The sequence below is a fragment of the Lepisosteus platostomus genome, chromosome 4 (assembly GCF_059453375.1).
Source record: "Lepisosteus platostomus isolate fLepPlt1 chromosome 4, fLepPlt1.hap1, whole genome shotgun sequence".
Classification (NCBI taxonomy): Eukaryota; Metazoa; Chordata; class Actinopteri; order Semionotiformes; family Lepisosteidae; genus Lepisosteus; species Lepisosteus platostomus.
The window spans coordinates 21,656,384-21,677,243 of NC_142614.1; the positions used below are offsets into that span (position 1 = coordinate 21,656,384).

Here is a 20,860-nt window from a genome sequence, read left to right on the forward strand (position 1 = left end):
AGAGCTGCAGCACGATGCATTTTGCAGAGGAAGGATGTAAGGAGGAGAAATGAACATGGCTTTTTTTAAGTCAATGATATCCTTTAAAACAGGAAAAATCCTATTTCACAATTATTATTATTTAAGGCCTCTAAAGTTAAAATATGTTTATGAACTTAAGCATGCATTGAGCACTATAAATTCAGTAATCCAGTGTTATATGCTGGAGATCTAGAACCATATGGCATACAATTAAAAAAGTATTCATTTGTGGGTTTACTACAAAATCTTAGTGCTTTATCAGTGCTACAGAGTAGCTTTAGAAGGCTACTAGTCATTTTGGTTCCCGGTCATAACAGAACATACAGCCAGCTTTCTATGCACTGCATTTTTTAACAAATACTGATGCAAAAACACCTGGTAAAAGAATTTGAAGTCTCCAACTAAAAATTAGAGCCATTATTTTATTTAATTTCTACCTCAGTCATTTCAGTGTGTACTACAATCACTGTGTGTGTTCCTTATGAATCTGTCCTCGTGAATGTGCTTTCAATTAATACAGCCTGGGCAGGGGTGACTGGGATGGAAGAGAGAGCGATGAGCGATTCCCTGCATCAGCATCCCTAGCATCAGTGAGGCATCCTGGGAATTGTTTTTGCTTAGCCCATCTGCTCACGTGACTCTTGATCTTCAATACAGCTTATTAGCCGGCCATTTTGGTCTACACCCAGTGCACTGCGCACAGCCAATCCTGTTAGTATGAACCAGGCTGACCAGGAGAGAGGAAGGTTGTGATTTCAGGAGCACTAGGCGTTTTAGCTTCTGTAATTTCTGGGGCCAAGTGCTTCATAGTGGCAGCTGCTCGGTGAACAGCAGGGCAAGCCTTTGTTATTGTCACAGCAGTGTTCCTTTTACTCATCTGTCGAGGGGGGGGGGAGCAAAGTGGGGGTTTGATATAGAGGGAGAAAAGAGAATCTTTGTGCTCCTGCTGCATTGCTGAGGTTGGTTTCAGCCTGTTTTGGTTTGTTTGTGTAAAGACTGCTGCCACAGCTACAGCGTTCATTTTTTTTGGTGTGTATTGGCACTGAGCTCATCGGGGAGAGTTGAGTTTTCTGTGTTGTGGTACCAGCTGAGTCATCATGTCTGATCTGACGCCTCAGAGTGATGCCCCAACCCCCACCACTGACAAGATCACACAGGCTGCCAGGGAGACCATTTACCTTTGCAACTTTCGGGTCTCTGTGGATGGAGAATGGCTTTGCCTGCGAGAACTGAACGACATTTCTCTCACTCCCGACCCCGAGCCAGCCCACGAAGGTATGTAGTGAAAAATGTCAGTGTGTTGCCGATGACAACGAAAAGGAGCTAAAATATAGCTGAACTTCATACTGTAGTCATGTACTATTATTTCTGACACGTACCTCTTGGTGGTTTTACATAATGTCTTGTTTTAATGGCTTAAATGCAGGAAAAGAACTCCGTTATCAAGAAAGAGAGTTTATCACTGGAAACTTGGAAGACAAAGATATTGCAAAGGTGTTACATTTTACATGTGGGCATCCCATGAAAAGCCCATTTTTGCAAACATGTTTAATCCACATGAAAAGACAGCAGATTACATGCCTGTTTATTTTTGTCAAGTGTGTTAACACAAAAATAATTGGAATGACTTTCCTGGATGCCAGTTTTGCTCTGCTTCCTTCATGCAGAGGTAGCAACAATTTTGTGGATAACGCATAGTGTACAAGTATACAAATTTAGCATTTTGGTTTCAGTCAGTGTTGCCTGAAGGCTTCTGAATGCTTTATGATTAAATTCAGAGTTTGCATAATTGGAAGAAATTGTCTTAGCTTGCGGCATAATTACTTTTCTTGTTTACTCATCTTAATAAGCCTGGTGTAGTCTCCAGGGCATTTGTAAATGCAGAATGCAGATTTGATATTTACCATTGTGACATGAGTTTCAGATACATTTCAGTCTTCACTGTGTTGTAGTTTAGTAAGCATTCAAAGGAATGGGTTGTAGAATAAAAAATGTAAAAACAGATCTCTGTTCTAGATCTTTTGCTGTATGTTTAAACGCTTATCTTTTACATAGTTATTGCATTTAAAAACAAGTCCTTTAATCCTTTTTTCTGGATGTGATAAACATTTTTAAACACTCACTGTCTCACACCATCTTTTGTTTTGTGTACAGCACTATAGTAGTTTAGGAATGCCAGGCCTATTCTTAGCCTTCATCATTCTTGTTGCTCATAAATTGGGATACAGTTAATAAATTTAGGTCTGTAGAAAAGAAAAGGATGGATTGTACACATTCATAATGCTTAGTGCATTACTGTACTTTCACACTTTGTAGTAGAGTACATGTTTGGGATATTGTTTAAATTACATATACCATTTGGGTACCACTTCTCAATTTGTAGTACAGTTTTGTGTTTAGAAGCTTAAACCATATGTGAGTCCGTCCATGCTATTTGTATAATGACTGAATTTGTATTAGAGAGTTTTGATGAATCCTTTTTATCCTTTTCAATTCTTAAACTGAAGACCTCAAAGTGCTACTAAGCAACAGTAGTGTAGAGATTCACTGAATCATGTGCTGCTACAGTAGTTATGTTATCCAATTCATTTGTGTCTTTTTGTTGTTAAACATTAATACATTTTAAAGCATATTATGCAGGCTCTAAATGATCATTTTAATATGATTGTTGAGACTTTCAAATGCAAAATGAAGAGTCTTAATCTCTAGCTTGTTATAATTACATTTGATTTCCTGGCCTAAGTAAGCTACATCATCAGAATATAATTGCTTTTAAATGGACGAATGCAGCATCTGCTAGGTCTGTGTTCCAAGAGGTGGTGGTGGGAGGTGGCACCTTCTGTCTGGTTCTCTGCCTTTAATTTAGCCCCCGACTTCCAAAGATGCTGTACTGGTGGGAGGCTCATGAAATGTGTAAAACCCAAGGGTACAGCCTCAATTGCGGGACCAAAGGTTACTAAGTATTGAAAAATGATATACGGTTGGGGAAGAACTACATTTGTTAAAGTCCAACGTGATTACAGTGTAATTTTTTTCAGTCTCACTCTTAAAAAATGTATTTAGTGAACGTCTGAAAAAATACATCTTTATTTACATATTTCAATCTAAAGGTTATATTATGCTTACAAGAACCATGATTCATACAGAAACTCGGATATTTATTGGGTGTCTGGTTTTTCTAAGTGTTTGGTGATTTGTATGACAAGCTAGATATTTACACAGTCAATACCTGTGGCCAAGAAAACTCTAGGCAAATCAATTCCTTCTCTTTTAAAAATCCAAAGAGTTGGACCTGGAAAAGCATGCTAATATAAGAAAAGATATAAAGAAACTAGGCTGTCTTTACCTACTGTACTTATGCTACCCTATAAAATCACAACATGTAATTGTGAAAGGTGCTGTGAGGGTAAATAAGAGATCTGAAATTAATAATTTCAAACGACTGTGGCTGCATAAAGAATATGACAGCAGCCTACATACAGGATGTCAAAAGCTACATTTGTAAAGAAAATTATTTAATATGGTACTCTTTTCCTCTTTGTTGTCTGAGGAATTTTTTTTTGTTAAGTATAAGGCTAGTCTGATGCTTGCTAAGTGTAGGCTATGAAGACAGAACTATAATTTTCTCATCTCCGTATTCCTCCTGCACATCACTTGTACAGCAGTTGCTCATTAGTTACTCATCGGTTTCTTTAAAATGAGATAAGCCAATACCAATAACATAGCTTTGAAGATTATCATCAAAGGAACCAATGACATTAAGAACTGATTCATTAAGACCTATTTTTAATCTTCTAATCAATGTTGCATCCAATGCATATCACATTTCTCATTACCATACCACAATAATGCTCAGGAAATGTTTAATACAATAGAGTGGATTTAAATCTGGGGCAGTCTCTGTGTTTTTATAGCTTTATCAGGTAGTTTCGTAGAGTCAGAAATCTGACAGAAGGAAAATATATTTTTAGTAATGCCATTGAAACAAGCGGTGTCATAAGGCAATGTGTGATGAATCACTGAGTCAGACAGCAATTGTTCATGCTTCCTTTAGGGTTTTTAAAGCTTGATTTCAATCCTAGTCCAGACTAGCATGTCGTTAGGGAACTCAGCATATCACATGGTCACTGATTCCATTGGAGCTTTCAAACCTATTCAAAGCAAACTTTGAGCAAGGCTTATCAAAGCTCTTCAGAAGTAACAGAGTATTGGTAACAGGCTTGAATTAAACTTATGCAACAGCAAGACTGTTTGATTCAAGTATTTCTTAAAGGTCTTCTGCATCTTTATGGACTGAAGAGCTAACAATGTGGTCCAAGCATAAAAATATTTTTTTCAAAATCCACCATGAAGCCAGCAGTGTGTGGATTAGACTAGGACATTGCTATACCCAAGATATTATGAGGAAAATGCATAGTTGATAAATATTTTAATTAAAAGAAACATTGTTAACTTGATGATGTTCCATACAACACATGGAGGCTGTCATATCAGTTTGGGTTTAAGGTGTACAATTAATTTCTACAGTGTTCTATCTACCCAGTAATAAAACTGAAAATTATACAGTTAAATTCCTCCCTTTTTTTGGTCTTTGCAAACAAATCCTTTGAGTTTAATTATTCCAAATGAAGGGTAAAAGTGATTGAGCTTTTTGAAGAAAGTCTTTGCAATATATATTGGAATGGACTGAAAAAGACATAAAAATCTAGTTTGGATAGTATTGCTTTTATTTCCTTGATTCTCTGTTTTTTGCATTGTTTATTCATTGTTAAATCAACTTTTTAGCCATTTTTCCAATGAGTAATTCTGTGAATTACTTTGTTTTGTAAACTGAAGTTTATCAAGTGTACCTTCATGGTTAGCATTCCCTCTATAAGTGTTATTAAGAATCTGGTTACAGGGACAGGTACTCTACAAGACTAATGTAAATCCTAATCAAGTTTTAATACAGAAACCACTCTGTAAACACTAAGAATCCATAGATAAAGGATGCATTGAACTTTATCTGTAAGTACATTATTTTGATAGACAATTCCTTAAAGGAGCAGAACACGCTGGCATACTGTATGAAATTACTGATTCACTCATTTTAGTCATGAGCACAGTTGGGAGACATTATAGAAGAATGCCTTTCTGTGTGGTGCAGTGGTTGGTATTGTTGCCTTGCCCCCACTGGGGTCCTGGGTTAAATTCCTGACCTGGGGTGCTATCTGCATAGAGTTTGTATGTTCTCCCTATGTTGGTGTGGGTCTCCTCCCACAGTCCATAAAAACCATACCGGTAAGTTAACTGGCTTCTAGGGAAATTGCCCCTGATGTGAGTGAGTGCATGTCTGTGTGTGGCCTGTGATGGACTAGCCTGGACACACCCTGCCTTGCATCTTTGGCTTGTCAGGCTAGGCTCTGGCTTCCCCGCAACACTGAACTGGAAGAAACGGTTAGAAAATGGATGAATGGAAAGTGTTTATGTATTCTTCTTTAGTATTTCCAATATAGGTTTTCATTTACAATATAATGAGATTTCACACAGAAGTTTGGACCACTGCAATGGTTTTTGTTTTTAAATTGAGAATTCGAAGTTGCCTTAGATGGGTATGATGAATTCAGTAAGTACTGTACATGGCTTTCCAGATGCAAAAATGTACACCTTTTGAGAACATCTGCAGTAATAATTTGTTGTTGACATGAAATTGAATCATTGTGCCTAAAATTCCCAAAAAACAAAAAAATACAGTATTTTCTTATGTTATTGAATGTGTATCACATTAAACAAAAATGATAGCAGACAAGGAACCACGTCAACTTTGGTAAAATGCACAATATTTTGTAGAAGCTTAGTGTTGTTTAGCTTCACAAAATGAATGGAATCATGGATCATAAGCCCGAAACCATTTTAGTCTGATTGTTTTCAGTCTTTGAAGAATTTTGGTTACCAAGAAAATCACAACTTCTTCCAAGGTTTGTTTTTTATGTAAGAACAGTTTTCAGTAATTATTTCTGAAGGATTTTATGAGTGAGCCAAGCTCAGTTTATGGCAAATGTTTGTGTGAGAATAGTTGTCAAGTACGGGAGCTCAATAAAATAATCTAATAGGAGAAATTACACATCTCATGGGTGGTGGTGAATAATTGAATTAAACAATCCAAATTGTCCTACATACTCTTTTTCAGTTTACATTTATAGACATGTTATATAATCAGTGTCGCAACTTACAGTACATAGTCGGGCTAGATTTTTACTTAAACTTGTATTAGCCTAATTTATTACAGAGGGAAGATAAAAGTATGAACTTAATGATTTACATTTTTTCCCCTGATTTTGATCTCGCCTATTACATTGCTATATTAAGGCAATAAAAAAAACTTCCAAACATAATGGCTAATAGAATTTAACACATCACATTAGAGAATATTGAAATTCTGAATGTGTTAATAAAGCCATGTCCATCCATTATATACTGTATGAGAGAAGTAAACTTTTTGAAGATTATTATATTGCCTCTATTGCCCAGACATTACCACCTTCCCATTGGTTGCAATCGTAGTGTTACTTTTATTTCAGACCATGGTGTGCATGACGTTCTACCCTTTTTTTTCTTTTCTGTTTCTTGCCATTGCCCTTTGCAAAGACTCATGGGAGGATTTCACAGATTTGCTGGAGCAAATGCAAATGCTTGATGAGTTTGAAGGTGCGTATCACAGCATCACCATCCAGCTCCTCCCATTCCAGCTTGCGCGCAGAGCTGCCATTTAGGGTGTAGATGGCTGATTGAGTTGCTATTCTGACTTGTCTTCCTCATGCTTATGAGCCAGGACCTGATAAACCTGCATGATTCCTTTGCATTTCATAGTATATCTTGTTCCATTTCCTCATGAAGCAAATCCCCCTTGCTCACACATAGTATACCATACCAAATTATTTTAGAATTGAACTATTTGTCATCAAGTTGACTTTTGATTAACTACATTGCATGAAACACCTGCAGTGAGCTTGGTCATTATTGGTTATTGTCTTAGGTTCTTGCCTCATCTGGTGTAGTTAAATCATAGAGTAGTCTTTACATTTTAACATGTGAGTTTTCTCTGGGCTTATCTTATACATGTTTGCCTTTATAATTTGTTGGTTAAAATCAGTGGTACTCTATATATTTATCTTCTATTTGTAACACCTGTTACATGTATCGTGTTGTCTGTTGTCTTTTTAGGAATTCGGATTTTGTGAGGATATGGATTTTTAAATAAAAAAACAAAACTTCCATTTGAAGTCGATAAATCTGGTATTTCCAGTGTTTGAAGTCTAAAGTCCCTGTGTTATGAGTTTATCGTCAAAACTTAATAATATATTTTTGTTTTCAATATATTATTCAGATGACTTATTACTCTAGATTTGTTTAATATGAAATACATTTGTGCATTTAGAGTACTGTTTTCAGTAGCCTTAAAATTAGCCATTCTTACATTTTTATTTAATTTTGACCCTGGATTCTAAATTCTAAAGGACTAATAAAGTCCCTTTTTAGGCATCCAAATGTTAGCCCTTATCCAAAAATGCATTCAAATAAGCAAGAGTGACAAAATTTGCTTGGATAGGTTAAATGTGAATTATTTCCACAAATTGGAAAATTACAGCTTCTTCCCCTACATTTATTCCAAGTCACTTTATGCCAAATATGAGATAGGATTCAGTGTGTCGAAGAAAAATAAAGTATTGAAGCTCCTCACTCCAGTCTCTCTTCCTCCTGCTCTTTCTTCTAACCCCCCCAATTCTTAGGGTTTCCACTTTTTAAGGACACAGCTGGTTGCAGGACCTAGCTGATTATCAGTGGAAAATTCCAATTCCAAAGGTTGTTGAGCCATCTGGTCTCCTGCTGATTGATTAGGTTAAAACCAAGCTGTCAGTGGATCTTATCACCTTCTAGCTAGCAACGCAGATAATGCTGGGTGCCAGAGTAGATGTGGGACAAAAAGACACCCATGAGGAGGTACAAATGGTAGTTGCATCCAAAATATGTTTAATACATTGTAGCACTCCTAAAATAAAACAGTTATCAGTTATCCTAAAATTGAATGCAGTTATTAGAAAGGACCTCCTCAGAAAAAGATTCCTTGTTAGCTCTAATTTTGTCTTGTCTTAAACCGATTTTTCGTCATGAAGTTTGGTTTGGTGGCAGGTAATTGAAAATCTTACCAGACAACTCTGTAGCCTTTTCCGTTTTGTCAGCCATTACAGCCACTTAAAACGGGGTTATTGGGTGTTCAAAACACTAGTACGCAAAAGAAAGACACACTGTCAAGCACTCACCTAGCTCTAGGTGGCTTAGATTTTGCAGATGGATTAACTGATTATTACAGGAGCTGAAGTTTCCTTTTTTAATAAAATAAGTTAGCAATTATTGTGCTCTGTACCCAAACAATTTGGAATCCAAAATTTCTCTCAGGTGTCAACTCATGACTACTAAAGCCCCAAACTGGTTGAGCCACTCAGGAGGTCCCATTACAAGACATTTTAACATTAAATCAATTTAATTTTGTTAAAAATCTCTTTATGATATCAGTTCTGTTTTTTTTTTCAGTTTCAGAACATGTTTCTTATCTATAATCATGATTTTGATCAAATCCTCCATGAAAACAATGAAATAAAATTCAAGGACTTGATAGATGATAGATGATAACATCCAGTAACTCTTTTCTTGTAGCTGGAAAATCTATAGGTTTAGTACATGGTACATATGAACATCCAGACAGAAGATCTTGCGAATCTAAACTGTTGGAACATCATGTATCCAAATACTACTTTTAATATTAGTGTTACGGTTTTGTCCAGAAAAACTGTTTTCTTAGTGTTTTTTAATATCTTTTTGTTTAAGTTTGGTATAATATTTAGTGTAATGTAATAACATAAAAAGACTCCTCTCATAAGCTGTCATGTTTGACTCCTTTAGTTCCTACTTATGGATCAGAGAATCTCCTTCAGCTTTTTCTTGAAGTATCTCAGAGACTCTTTTTCACAAATGTGTTATACGAGACTCGTCTAAAAAGTCATCCTGTCTTTAGTGTTAAATGCACATCCTTAGTCCATGTCTATCAAGGACATAAGTGGGAATTATATCTATCAACATAGTAATTTGCATTAACTAACCTTTGAGGATTTTGCTTGTATCAAGTTGTCCCACAGTCTCCTTTATTAACATATGTTTTCTAAGAAAAACTGTACACAAAAATCTGAAAGAAGAAATAACCTTTGTTATTTTTGATGACAGTAAACACTTATTTATTTATTGCGTTTTTTTCTGATTAATAAATAGGTGATACTGGCAGTATTGTTTTTGTATTCGTTCATACAGTGTTGAAATGATATGGAAAAGCTGTACTTGTATTAGTTCATGTTTTTTGCCAACTTAAAATAAAACTGACTTTTTTAATAAAGTGGGATTTTATTGTTATGATGATCATTGTGCTTATGAAACGATCAAAAAGCAGTAAGATCATGCATACAATAGGAGGTAAGTTCTTAAAGAACGGTTGTCATTTGTAATAGCACAAGTCCTGTTAAGAGTTTTTCAATCACAGGAATTGTGAGGCCACTCAGCCATGATGAGATGTTTCTAATTATTGTAGTATGGTCAATTATTTGTGCTTCTGCTGTAGCCAGTGTCCGATTTTTAATTACATTTAAAAACATCTGTTATTCAGTCTGAAAATTTTTAAGTAGTGTAAGAAACTACAAAAGATAATAAATATATACATTTTATGTTTATCACAAGGAAGTATTTTCAGTTACTGTACTTCATTGGCATCAGTTATTTAATAGACTTCTTTTTTTAATGCAGGCATGTTTTATTTTTAATTTGTACAAACATAAATCTGTAGCTTTGTCTCTGCATTTAAAATGTCCCATATGGTCGGTGTTATAATGTTTAACCTTGTTCCTTCGCTCTTCTTTAGTCTGTTATGTAATTTTCTACATACTTTACTGTTTTTCTTCATAGTCATGTCACTTAAATGACCTTGTTTTCACAGGTGTAAATGAATGAAGTATAAATGGCTGCATTGAAGTCAGACATACAGAATTCTTTTGGCCCATTGTCATTTCTAGGACATGGTGCCTTATGTCTAACTCTTTTCACCATTCTTCCTAGATCCCAAGGATCCTATTGCAATCGAAAGGCTGAATTTGATGAATATGGCTAAATTGAGCATAAAGGGATTGATAGAGTCTGCGCTGAACCTTGGGCGAACACTGGACTCTGACTACGCTCCTCTTCAGCAGTTCTTTGTTGTGATGGAACACTGTCTAAAACACGGACTAAAAAGTATGATATTTTAAGTTATATATTATGTTAACAGGTTTATACAAACAGGTTCAAAGTACCACAGCTTTGAAAATAGGTGTGAAGCTGCTTTTTGTGCTGTGAAGTAAAATTTCTCCCATTTTTTCCTCAACTGGGAGTGATATCTTTTTGGACTGCTGCATTTTGCATTCAAAAAGTATTGAAATTTTGTCTTGAAATGTATTTTGATAATGGTGATGGAAAAGAGCGATTGTTCTGAAATTGATCTTTGCTTTCCATCCATTGGTTTGATTTATGCATACAGTAGATATGTAACTAAGAATTGAAGATACACTCCCTGAGAATCAATCTAAAAACATTAAATGAAAAACATCTTGTGCAAAATGCTTTGTGGAGCTTGTTACAAGATGGTCTGGTGCTGCTGATCTTACACACAGAAGTTAGGACATTTCCTTTTTACCACATAGTTATTGCAGTTCATTTCTTTCGTTGTTTTTAGACCTTTTAGCCCCATTCTAATCTTTTCTAAAACTTAAGCAGTTTGTATTGGTTGAAATGAAGCATTCCTATACTTATGTAACAGTGGTAACATTGCTTGCAGCATTTTTTCCTCTATTGTTAATTGTCCATCTGTGGTGTTATTTTGAAAGCTTTTCATTTACCACACAGTTGTATTTGAGAACATTTTGAACAAGTATACCAATGATTACACTCGCAGAAAAGGACATAAAGGCTCAAAATACTTTGTGAATTTTTTGAGCAGTGGAAAGAATGCTCCTTTTGCCGGAGAGTGAAACTAAAGACTTTTTACATTTTTTTTTGCTTCATTTTGTGATTCAAACTTTGAGAACTGAGTTCCAATGTACTTATTTTTAAGTTATTTAAAATTATTTTCAGAAGGAATACAGTTTTTTTGTATTGTATTGAATTCATGCATACTATTTACCACATGACTTTCAATATGGTTTATTTTCTTGCAGCAAAGAAGACTTTTCTTGGACAGAATAAGTCTTTCTGGGGACCCCTGGAGTTGGTGGAAAAGTTAACCCCTGAAGCAGGTGAAATCACAGCCAGTGTTAAGGATCTGCCTGGACTCAAGTAAGCAAAGCGATATTGTGGGCTGGCATGGTGCTGTTACTGGAACTGATTACATTTCACACGCTTGTTCATAAAAAGTTTTTTTTTTAGTAGTCTGAAAATGCTCAGAGATGATGGCATACTAGGTATATGCTGGAATTAATAAAAGTTATGTGGTATTTGTGAAACACCATGAGTTTAGCATTGTAGAAATCCCAAATCTATCCTGCTCTACTTTTCTCTGTGTACAGAGTACTGTAATGCAGAGAGCCAAAGGAAAGAGCAATGCACTAATCAGTTCTTTTCCTCTTAAATTTGAAAAATGTTCTGTAGCTCATGGTTAATGGTCTTTTTTAGTTTTCTGGTTTGACAAATTGCATTGGTTCTGGATTTCAGGGAAGCAAATGCTGTCCCCCGTTTGTTTGATAACTTCTAAAAATATATTTTGCATTCTTGCTGCCTATATAAATGTACATGTGGATACAGAAAATCAAGGGGAGGACAAGTAAGGTAGCTTAGGAAGAATGGACATCTTAAATAATTCTGTATTTAATGATCCTTATTCCGTCTCTGTTTTAATCTTTCTCCTTAAATTAGCCTCCACTGCCATACATATCCAGGGTCTTCCTACTCTTGACAGCTGAATGTAGAATTTTGATAATGATCTTTTTCATCACGTTAAATTGTGAACATTTGGATCTATTTTTTACATTTATAGAAATTCTTTCTGTTATGTTAATATAATCGTTATTGTTCTAGAACTCCCATAGGCAGGGGAAGAGCCTGGCTCCGTCTTGCTTTAATGCAGAAAAAATTATCTGATTATATGAAGACTTTAATCAACAGAAAGGACCTTCTCAGGTAAACTGGATTTTTTTCCTCTTTGAAGAATTATTTCCTTAATACCCTTGATTTCATCTGCTTTACAGACTGCATATGTTTCATATTTTAGAACAACCCATAGTAACAAGTATAAGAATAACAAAAGAAGGGCTTAAAATGAGAGTAAGCCATGGGGCCCATTTTGCTTGTTAGTAATTTATTGATTAGGTAACTTATATCTGTTCAATCACACGTCCTAAGGAGTCATCTTAAACAATATCCAGTTGGACATTACATACATTTACATACAGTTGGACATATAATGCTAAAAAACTATAATTCCTTTTGCAAAGAAGTTTTTTTTAACTGTAAATTGAATACAAAGACAATGGTATAATGAAGTGTGAATTTTATTTAAATTTGGAATTGGAATGTAATTTCTTTTATATATAGTCTGAGTGATGTGTTTTATCTATACAAGCCACACGCATACCACTGGGCCTCTTTATACTACACATGAGAGACAGGACCTATTCATGCACCAAGCTCCATAGAGCCTTACAGGAGAGTCTGCACTAATTGGAGGAGCAGTATGACCCTTATATTTAATATATATTCTGGCAACAAAATGAAAATGAAACAAAAATTTCATTTCTACTTTCAGTGAATTCTACGAACCAAATGCACTGATGATGGAAGAAGAAGGAGCTGTGATCGCTGGACTTTTAGTGGGGCTAAATGTGATTGATGCAAACCTTTGCATGAAGGGAGAAGATCTAGATTCTCAGGTGCACTCCTTTTTGAATATATGTAGTGTGTGGAGCACTCTTAAGCTTAAGGTTGTTTAATTGCTTGAAGGGGGCTTGAAGGTGTAGTGGTTAGTGTTATTGTCTTACAGCTGTTGGATCCTGGGTTTGTTTGCCTTCTGTGTGGAGTTTTGTATGTTTTAACTCAGTGGTTCTCAAACTTTTTTGGACCAAGTACCACCCCTAATCCAACCAAAGCATCCAAGTACCACCTACAAGTCACCATCTCATAGGAACCCCAGAAATTCTCAATGACCAACATGAGCGCACGGGCACACACACTCACACATACATATAATAAATATTATAATAATAAACTTTATTTGATATAGCGCCTTTAAAGGTGGCTTCTCAAAGTGTTTTACAGAAAAAAAACCATTAACAACAACTAATAAAAAAGCACCATTTCAGTGGGAGGGGTGAGCCTGTTTAGTTGAGCAAAGCAGATGTGAATTAATTTTTTGAGCCTTGATACAATTCACAACAGAGTCTAACAGATATTAAATCGTCAGGCATTTTCTTGACGGCAAAGGTCTCGCGGTGGATGTTGTAATGCGTACATTAATTTCTGGAGCAACCTATCTAATTCGTGCAACTACACCGCTGTGTCGGCTTGTCATTGCTCTAGCACCGTCTGTACAAACTCACGCATTTTATCCAGTCGAGGCCATTCTCTTCGATAAATTCATTCAGAAGCTGAAATATGTGCTCTCCTGTAGTTCCTGTTGGTAGCGGTTTACAGAACAGAAAGTCTTCATGGGACATGCCCTCAAACTCGTATCTAACGTAAACGAGCAAATTGGCCAAATCGACTACAGACTCATCTAATTGCAGTGAAAAACATCTGCTCATCTTAACGCGCTCTGTCAGTGTACTTTTGATATAGTCCTTCATTTCAATAATTCTATGAATGACTGTGTCTTTCAGGGGGAGGGGGGCAGCAGGTCGATCTGTTTAGCAGCCTTTTCTCTACACATAATACGTGTCAGCTCTTTTGCCAACTGTAAATAAGGTTCTTCAAAAATAGTGTAGCTTACCTGCTTTAGCAATCTGCAAGCTTGCATTTTTCCGCGATTCCGTTTTTATTTCCGTATTTATTTAAAGTTTTTATTTCATGTGCATGGGAGCGAAACACTGCAAACGTGACGTGTATTTTTCTCAAATTAGAACAGTTCTTAAATATTTTTCTGTTATCACGCTTTCGTGTGCTCACAAGATTACCTGCGTTCGTAGCACGTATTTCTATACATTGCAACACGTTGGCATTGTTCCAAAATCACGCACATTCTCCTATTTGCTGGAGATACAGTAGCTTTTTTTAAATACAATCGGTCACTTGCATCCGTAGCACGCATTCCTATAGAGTGGTATAGAATTACAGAGCATCTCTTGTGTCCACTGAAGTATTAGCGCGCCCTGTATCGTAGTACGTAGACTGCGTATTCGACACGTATTAAAATACAAAATATGAAAACCCGTCCCGATTTTTCAGCGCACACGACACAGTTCCAGGGTCATTTGGCGTACCACTTGGCGACACGCCACGTACCACTGCCAGTACGCGTACCACAGTTTGAGAACCACTGTTTTAACTGATACATTTTTTTTCCCCCTCAAATCCTAAGCACGTAGTGGCTAAGTTAGTGAAATAGAAGTATTTGAAGTTCAAATTTTAATTGCATTCTTTTTCTGCAGGTTGGCGTTATAGATTTTTCTATGTATTTAAAAGACGGAGGACACAGCAGTAAGAGCACTGAAGGGTAAGGCTGTTGTACACATGTCTAAAGTATATTATAAGTGGAATTTATCTATTAACACCCTGTGTAGCCTTCACTGAAGTTGTGGAGTTTTATTTGTCAGCTTCAGTGAGTTAGCCTGATCTTTTTGAAAGAAAATAACAATGTTATATTGTTATATAAATGTTAGTACAGTAGGTAACAGATAAAATATCAGTCAGTCCTGACACCAGCTTGAATACAAGCAAAATATGTAAATTAAATAATAGTCCCTTACAGCTTGGACAATACAGTACAGTATGATTGGTTATACAAAACTAAAACATGAATTAATATTTACTTAATTTGTCCAGCTTTCCACACCAAGGTACTCACATTGACAAACTGTAATACACTTAGACAGAAACGCAGACCTTTGTAAAACTGTATTTGGATGGATTCTTCAAAAACAAATGGATGACAAACTATTCCTGCCAATTTTAAATTAGAAATATTTCAGCAAACTTGAAACATACAGATCCTTTATCCATATTTAAGCTCTTTAGTGTCCAGCGCTTGACAGGGTTTGCACTGCAGTGCATCAGCAGTGCAGACCAAGGTTGGGCTTTTCTTGTCCCTTCTTTTCTATCTATCTTTGTGGCCTATAGTTGGTCACTTGAACTTGGATGTCAAGTTCCGAGGAGTTCCAGTCTTGAAGGTGGTCTGACATCTGGGGGTTCCCTCATTTTGGGACAGTTTATCTGGTCAGATAGCTATGCATTGCATGAACACAAGACTAGCAAGTCAGATAAAACCAGGGCATCTCTCCAAGACAAGAGACAATTGAAAATATCCATTATGCATTATACCCAACATATAACAATATCAAAATATGCTCACAGTCCTGTTATTTTCCCTTTATATTTTAGAGATGGGCAGATTACAGCAATTCTCGACCAGAAGAATTATGTGGAAGAACTTAACAGACACCTCAGGTATCAGCATTTTTGTTAGAATACTCTGATGATATAAGTGAATCTGAAAATGTATACAATGGATTTTTAATTGGAAGGAGTTGACTAAGATCTATTTTTTGTTTCTCTGGTCTACTTCATATTCAACAGCGCTTCAGTGAATAACCTGCAAGCAAAAGTGGATGCTCTAGAGAAATCAAATACAAAACTAACCGAAGAGGTTTGTATTTATTTTGAGTTTGTTCATATATTTTAATGTAAAAGTTTTTAGTTCTTTTTAAATCAGCCATGGTTTCTCAGTCAAGCATTTGAAAACTGAAAGTTTAATTTTTGTCCTAAATTATTTTATTATCTTAGGTTAGGCCCACACATGCCTGTCCTCTGAGATTTTTTTGTCCTGTCTAGATTTTCTGGCTGGATTAGCAGCCGGTGGGGCTCCGGTGGAGCACCTTATTAAAATTTCATGCATGTACACCTCCCAGTAGTTCAACCAAAACATCCCTGTCTGTTTCATTTTGGTCAGTTGGCAGTGGCAAACAACAGGATCATAACCATGCAAGAAGAGGTAGAACGAGTTAAGGAGGAGAGTTCCTATCTTCTGGAGTCAAACCGTAAGGTAGGTTTGGAGTCTTTTTGAAGCAAGCAGTTAACACTTGTTCATTAAGCCAGGGTCAGGCTCTGGTATCCTAAACGCACCCCTACATGCATTCTAAGCATATTTTGTAAATTCATCTTACAACAAGTCATTTGTTCAATAGGTTTTAGTACAAAATTGGATTTTTTTTCTATCGTAATCCTAGCCTCGTCCAGTAAGCTTAAGTGACACCAGTAAGAGCCATGCTGTTCCTCCAGTAGGTTCTGTCTCTCACTGTGGAGCTTGTTATGTAGTAATGCACCAGATTTCAGTGTCCTTAATATGGGGGGGTTTGTGGAACAGGTTTATGGGCTGTCAGGACAAGGATTGGAAACCATGCTTTAAATGCATAATTAAATCCAAGCATTAATTGATATGTATTGAAGTGCTTATCAGTGCTTATCAGGTCTTTTATGTTTGTGATTTTCCTAGGTGTCTAAAGTGGATGGGAGTGCTGATGGACAGGTATTAGGTGAAACACGGAAACAGCTCAAGGAAGAAACCCAGCTTCGTCTGGTATGTCTGATTGCATATATGTTAATGTGGCACCACACCTATTTGAGTCATTGCTTCCTTTTTTCTGATAGAAGCTCTTTAAAAATTTGCTTTTACATTGGGCAGTGAAAGTATATTTAACTCTTCAGTGTAGAAAGTCAAATTAGAGGCATCCATGCAGTAATTTACTGTACAAAATGTTATTACACCTGAAACTGACCCTCTCGCATTGAGTTGTCTGAATACTGCCAACTTCCAGAAGTCTTCGTGGTATTCATACAGCATGACTGACAGCACAGAAAAGTCAGTTGGCTGATGTCAGCTGGATGAAGTCCAGACTCAAACCAGAAATTCAGACTCAACCAGAGCGTGCATCACTTCTGACTGAGCCACTTAGCTCCTTTTTTACCTTTGCTTTAAATTATTTACTATTACGTAACTCATACATTTGGTTCAGATAACCTGGTATTTTAGTTGTAAGCTGGTGTAGCAGGTTCATTAGTTTATTTTTATCAAAATTTACAAGCAATGCTCAGGCATCAAAAAGTGATTTGCACCAAACATATGAATGCATGTGAAATTTGTTATTCTTGCTTAAACAACATAAAAGGTGATATGATCCTATAAGGAAAACCTGATCCATCAGATAGTCTCCTGCACACTCTCACTTAAATACAGTTGGGTTTTGTAGCTTCTATTGCGACCAAACCCACAATGAAGAATAGACAGCATTTGGATGGAATGTGACAAAAAAAATAGGGCATAAGGAAGCTAAATGAAGATTATCAGGGCCCTAGCTTGAGGTTTTTCCTTGTAATTAGGATGTGGAGAAAGAGCTGGAAGTGCAGATTGGAATGAAGCAGGAGATGGAGTTGTCCATGAAGATGCTGGAGAAAGACATCTGCGAAAAGCAGGATGCTCTGGTGGCTCTCAGACAGCAGCTGGATGATCTCAGGACACTCAATCATGAGCTTTCTCATAAGTCACAGGTATAGTATAAGGGTATAAGAACAAATGAGACAAGCCCATCCTAGCCATTGCCAGTGTGGAGGGAAATAAGAGTTAACAAATAGTTCTGATTATTTTGATGAAATTAAAAAAAGCTGTTATTTATTTCTTCTAATTTGTAATGAAGTTAAGGAAGACAATCTAGTCATCTTTTTGTACAACAGTCGTTTAAAGAGGTTTTTAAGTTCTTTGTGAGGATTCTAAATATTCTTAGGTTAAAATGTTATTGAATGGAAAAGAGATACAGAATAAAATTGCATTTTTGTTTTAATAAAATTGATCTGATGAGCTTCCATCCTTTGGTTGTAAGCTAGCTATCCTGATGAGTATCCCCGTAAGCTGGAGCAACCAGAGGAACATTGTAGCTGAAAATTGTTAGACATTAATTTAAGGATAAAGAAAACAGGAAGTGTGTGTTCTTATTTTATATGTACTGATGTACTGTATAATGCAGTCAGGGATAAGTGTTATTTGGGGTGAAGATAGGTGTAATCTCTAAAGCTGGCTGTGAAATGATGCAGAGAAATGTAACAGTATCAGTTTTAGAAATGTATTATAACAGAATAGAATAAAGATTCTAAACTGAAGAGAATTGTGATTAACATTCATAGTCAGCTATGTGGCAAATATCCTAATTTTTGTTTTAAAGTGAAATATTTTTTTGATTTGCCCGTGTTAAATATTAAATCAAAGCCCCAGCTCATCTGCCTACAGTAAATTCTGAAACCAGCATATGGTGATGACTTCCTGTTTACTGGAGTTTGCGGCTTCTAGCCATTGGACAGCAGCCATTTGAAATTTATGGGTGTGTCAGAGTTGAGATGTAATTCCTAGATTGTCCCATGTTATAAATCAGACTTCATGTTATCATATCCGTTTTATTTTTGCTTAGAGCTCTGACACTGCTCTAAAACAGAAGAGTGACATTATCAGCCGTTTAGAAGAAAAAGCAAACCAGATGGCTGGAACAATTAAAGTACTTGAACAGAGGTAAGAAAAAAGGAACATGTACTTCCTCAGGGCAATTTTGCAAAGCATCTCTTGATATTTTGCAAATATCAATAATTAATAAAGCTAGTATTGTAACTGCTGGATTTGTGCGTTGTTTGACAAACAAATAGAGGATCATGTCAGGGTTATATCAGTAGTTAGCCAGACTTACTGATATGAATATGTTTTGTGTAATACTAAAAAATCAAACTGATTTTAAATGACAACTTAGGGATCCTTGCACCATTTTTACGGAAAGTGTCCTCTTCTATTTAAACATATTTTTGAAACAGCTTTCAATAAATACCTGTTTGGTAATAACACATTGTTGCTTAGTTCCCTAAGGATTAAACCACCAGTTAGGGAGATAAAAGTGATCAAGAATTGCAGTATCCCACAGCTTTTATTCCGCTTTTGGGCACAATTTCCTAATTGATTCAATTATTTCAATAAGAAGCAGAATCTCCTGTGATGTAGGCTCTGATCGGTTGCTATTGAAAAGCTGCCCATCTCTGATTTAGATTTGCCTTAGCAGTGTGTTGCTGAGTCAGATTCTAAAGACCTTTGGGTAAATGTGTGTCTATTGTACACCTATGTGTATTTGAGATTTGTATTTTGTTTCCTTTGAGTTACAAAACCCACTTCTGAAGGACTTGGTGGTTCTCCTGTCCTGTAATAACAACTGTTCTCCTGTTCTGTCTCTTATTGTTTTGTTCCATCACTTCATTTTCATCCTCTTCATTGCTTATTCTTTTGTGTTTTCCAAAAAGTGAAAAGGATATGGTGAAACAGGCTAGAAACCTAAATTCTGCTGCAGGCAAACTCCTCCCGAAACAGCATTAGGCTGTAACCTAAATGATTAACCATTTCGTAAATCTGCAAATGACTGAATTTAAACCCCGTGTAATATAGATATGACAAAGCCAGAAAAATAATCTCAAGGTTAAAAGTGGATCATAACTGTTATTTTTCTTATCATCTGTAAAATAAATCTCCTTGAATCTTCTTAGGTAACTTTTTCCTAGCATCTGCTTTAATCATGAAGTGGCAACTTAAAATCAGTCCCTTTTCCTCTGTTTCCTTTTGTTTTGCGCCAAACACTGTTTCCAGTTTTTAGAGTAAATGCAGTGAAATTTTGAGGTCCTAGACATCTGAATTTTCTCTGTCAGTAAAGTTTAACCTTAGACTGCCTCCTCTTTTGCCTTCATATGTTTTTATAACGTGAGAATTCTTTCTAGCGCTTTGTAGGAAAGGAAATAAACTCTTGATGGTGGATTTATCTGACGCTGTGTGCGTGTGGCCTTGTCGGCAGTGTGGTTCAGGAGCCAGTTGGAGTTTTGCATTTGTAAACAGATCAATAAAAACAGAACAGACGTGAACTAACAAGTAGTTGTACCAACCAGATGGAATGTTTTGGAGTATATGCACAAGACCTTTTTAAAATGTTTATAAAATGCTGACTTTGGCTGATAATGCTTGCAAAATCAAAGATGTGTTAGTTGTGTAAGGTAAATTTGGAAGCTATGGTGATCTGCACCACAAAGGGGCATAATGATTGTTTTTTAACAATATTGAATACAGTTTGTATTCAAAAAGTTTTTTTTTTCTTTTATAAGCATTTAAACCTGTCAGCCACTTAGAAATAGCTTACCAATACATTTTTCATTTCATCGCAGCAAATTTAACCATTTTCAAATCTAAAGGCTTTTTCTTGCATAACAGTTGGGTCCCAGCAGTTTGGAGGAGTGGTCAGGGCTCTGTTTCCAGAGGTTGGGAAATTGTGGGTTTTCCCCACAATCCCAGATTAGATGAGATCCCAGATGAGGCAAAGCTGTTGTGCCCCTGATCAATGTGTTTGATCCAGCTTGCTCTAGTAAAAGGCCTTCTATATTATAATTTATGTTCACAACACTAGGGTCCTTATATTCCTATAGGAAGCCAAGCAGCTAAGTGTTTTGAATACTGGGCCCATAAAGGTTGTTTGGCTTTGGAGCAAAACAAGTCTAATTAAAACAAAGCGTTGGATGT

At 36.2% G+C, this 20,860-nt stretch overlaps 1 protein-coding gene across 4 annotated transcripts in view; it reads left to right on the forward strand.

Annotated features, from left to right (window-relative positions):
• Positions 1-20,860, forward strand: part of rufy3 (RUN and FYVE domain containing 3) — a 33,901-nt gene that overhangs the window by 5,823 nt on the left and 7,218 nt on the right. For 2 of the 4 annotated variants that reach the window (XR_015935899.1, XM_088629012.1), the window contains exons 2-12: positions 10,159-10,332; positions 11,292-11,409; positions 12,148-12,249; positions 12,875-12,998; positions 14,712-14,776; positions 15,661-15,726; positions 15,856-15,925; positions 16,229-16,321; positions 16,772-16,855; positions 17,656-17,823; positions 18,735-18,832. Coding sequence is in view for 3 of the 4 variants with exons in the window: in XM_088629012.1 (XP_088485138.1) it covers positions 10,159-10,332; positions 11,292-11,409; positions 12,148-12,249; positions 12,875-12,998; positions 14,712-14,776; positions 15,661-15,726; positions 15,856-15,925; positions 16,229-16,321; positions 16,772-16,855; positions 17,656-17,823; positions 18,735-18,832 (1,162 nt within the window). In the remaining variant the exon portion in view is untranslated. Of the gene's footprint in view, positions 1-685; positions 1,297-6,648; positions 6,709-10,158; positions 10,333-11,291; positions 11,410-12,147; positions 12,250-12,874; positions 12,999-14,711; positions 14,777-15,660; positions 15,727-15,855; positions 15,926-16,228; positions 16,322-16,771; positions 16,856-17,655; positions 17,824-18,734; positions 18,833-20,860 lie in introns of those variants that run through there. The other 2 variants (XM_088629013.1, XM_088629014.1) reach the window with 2 other exon arrangements.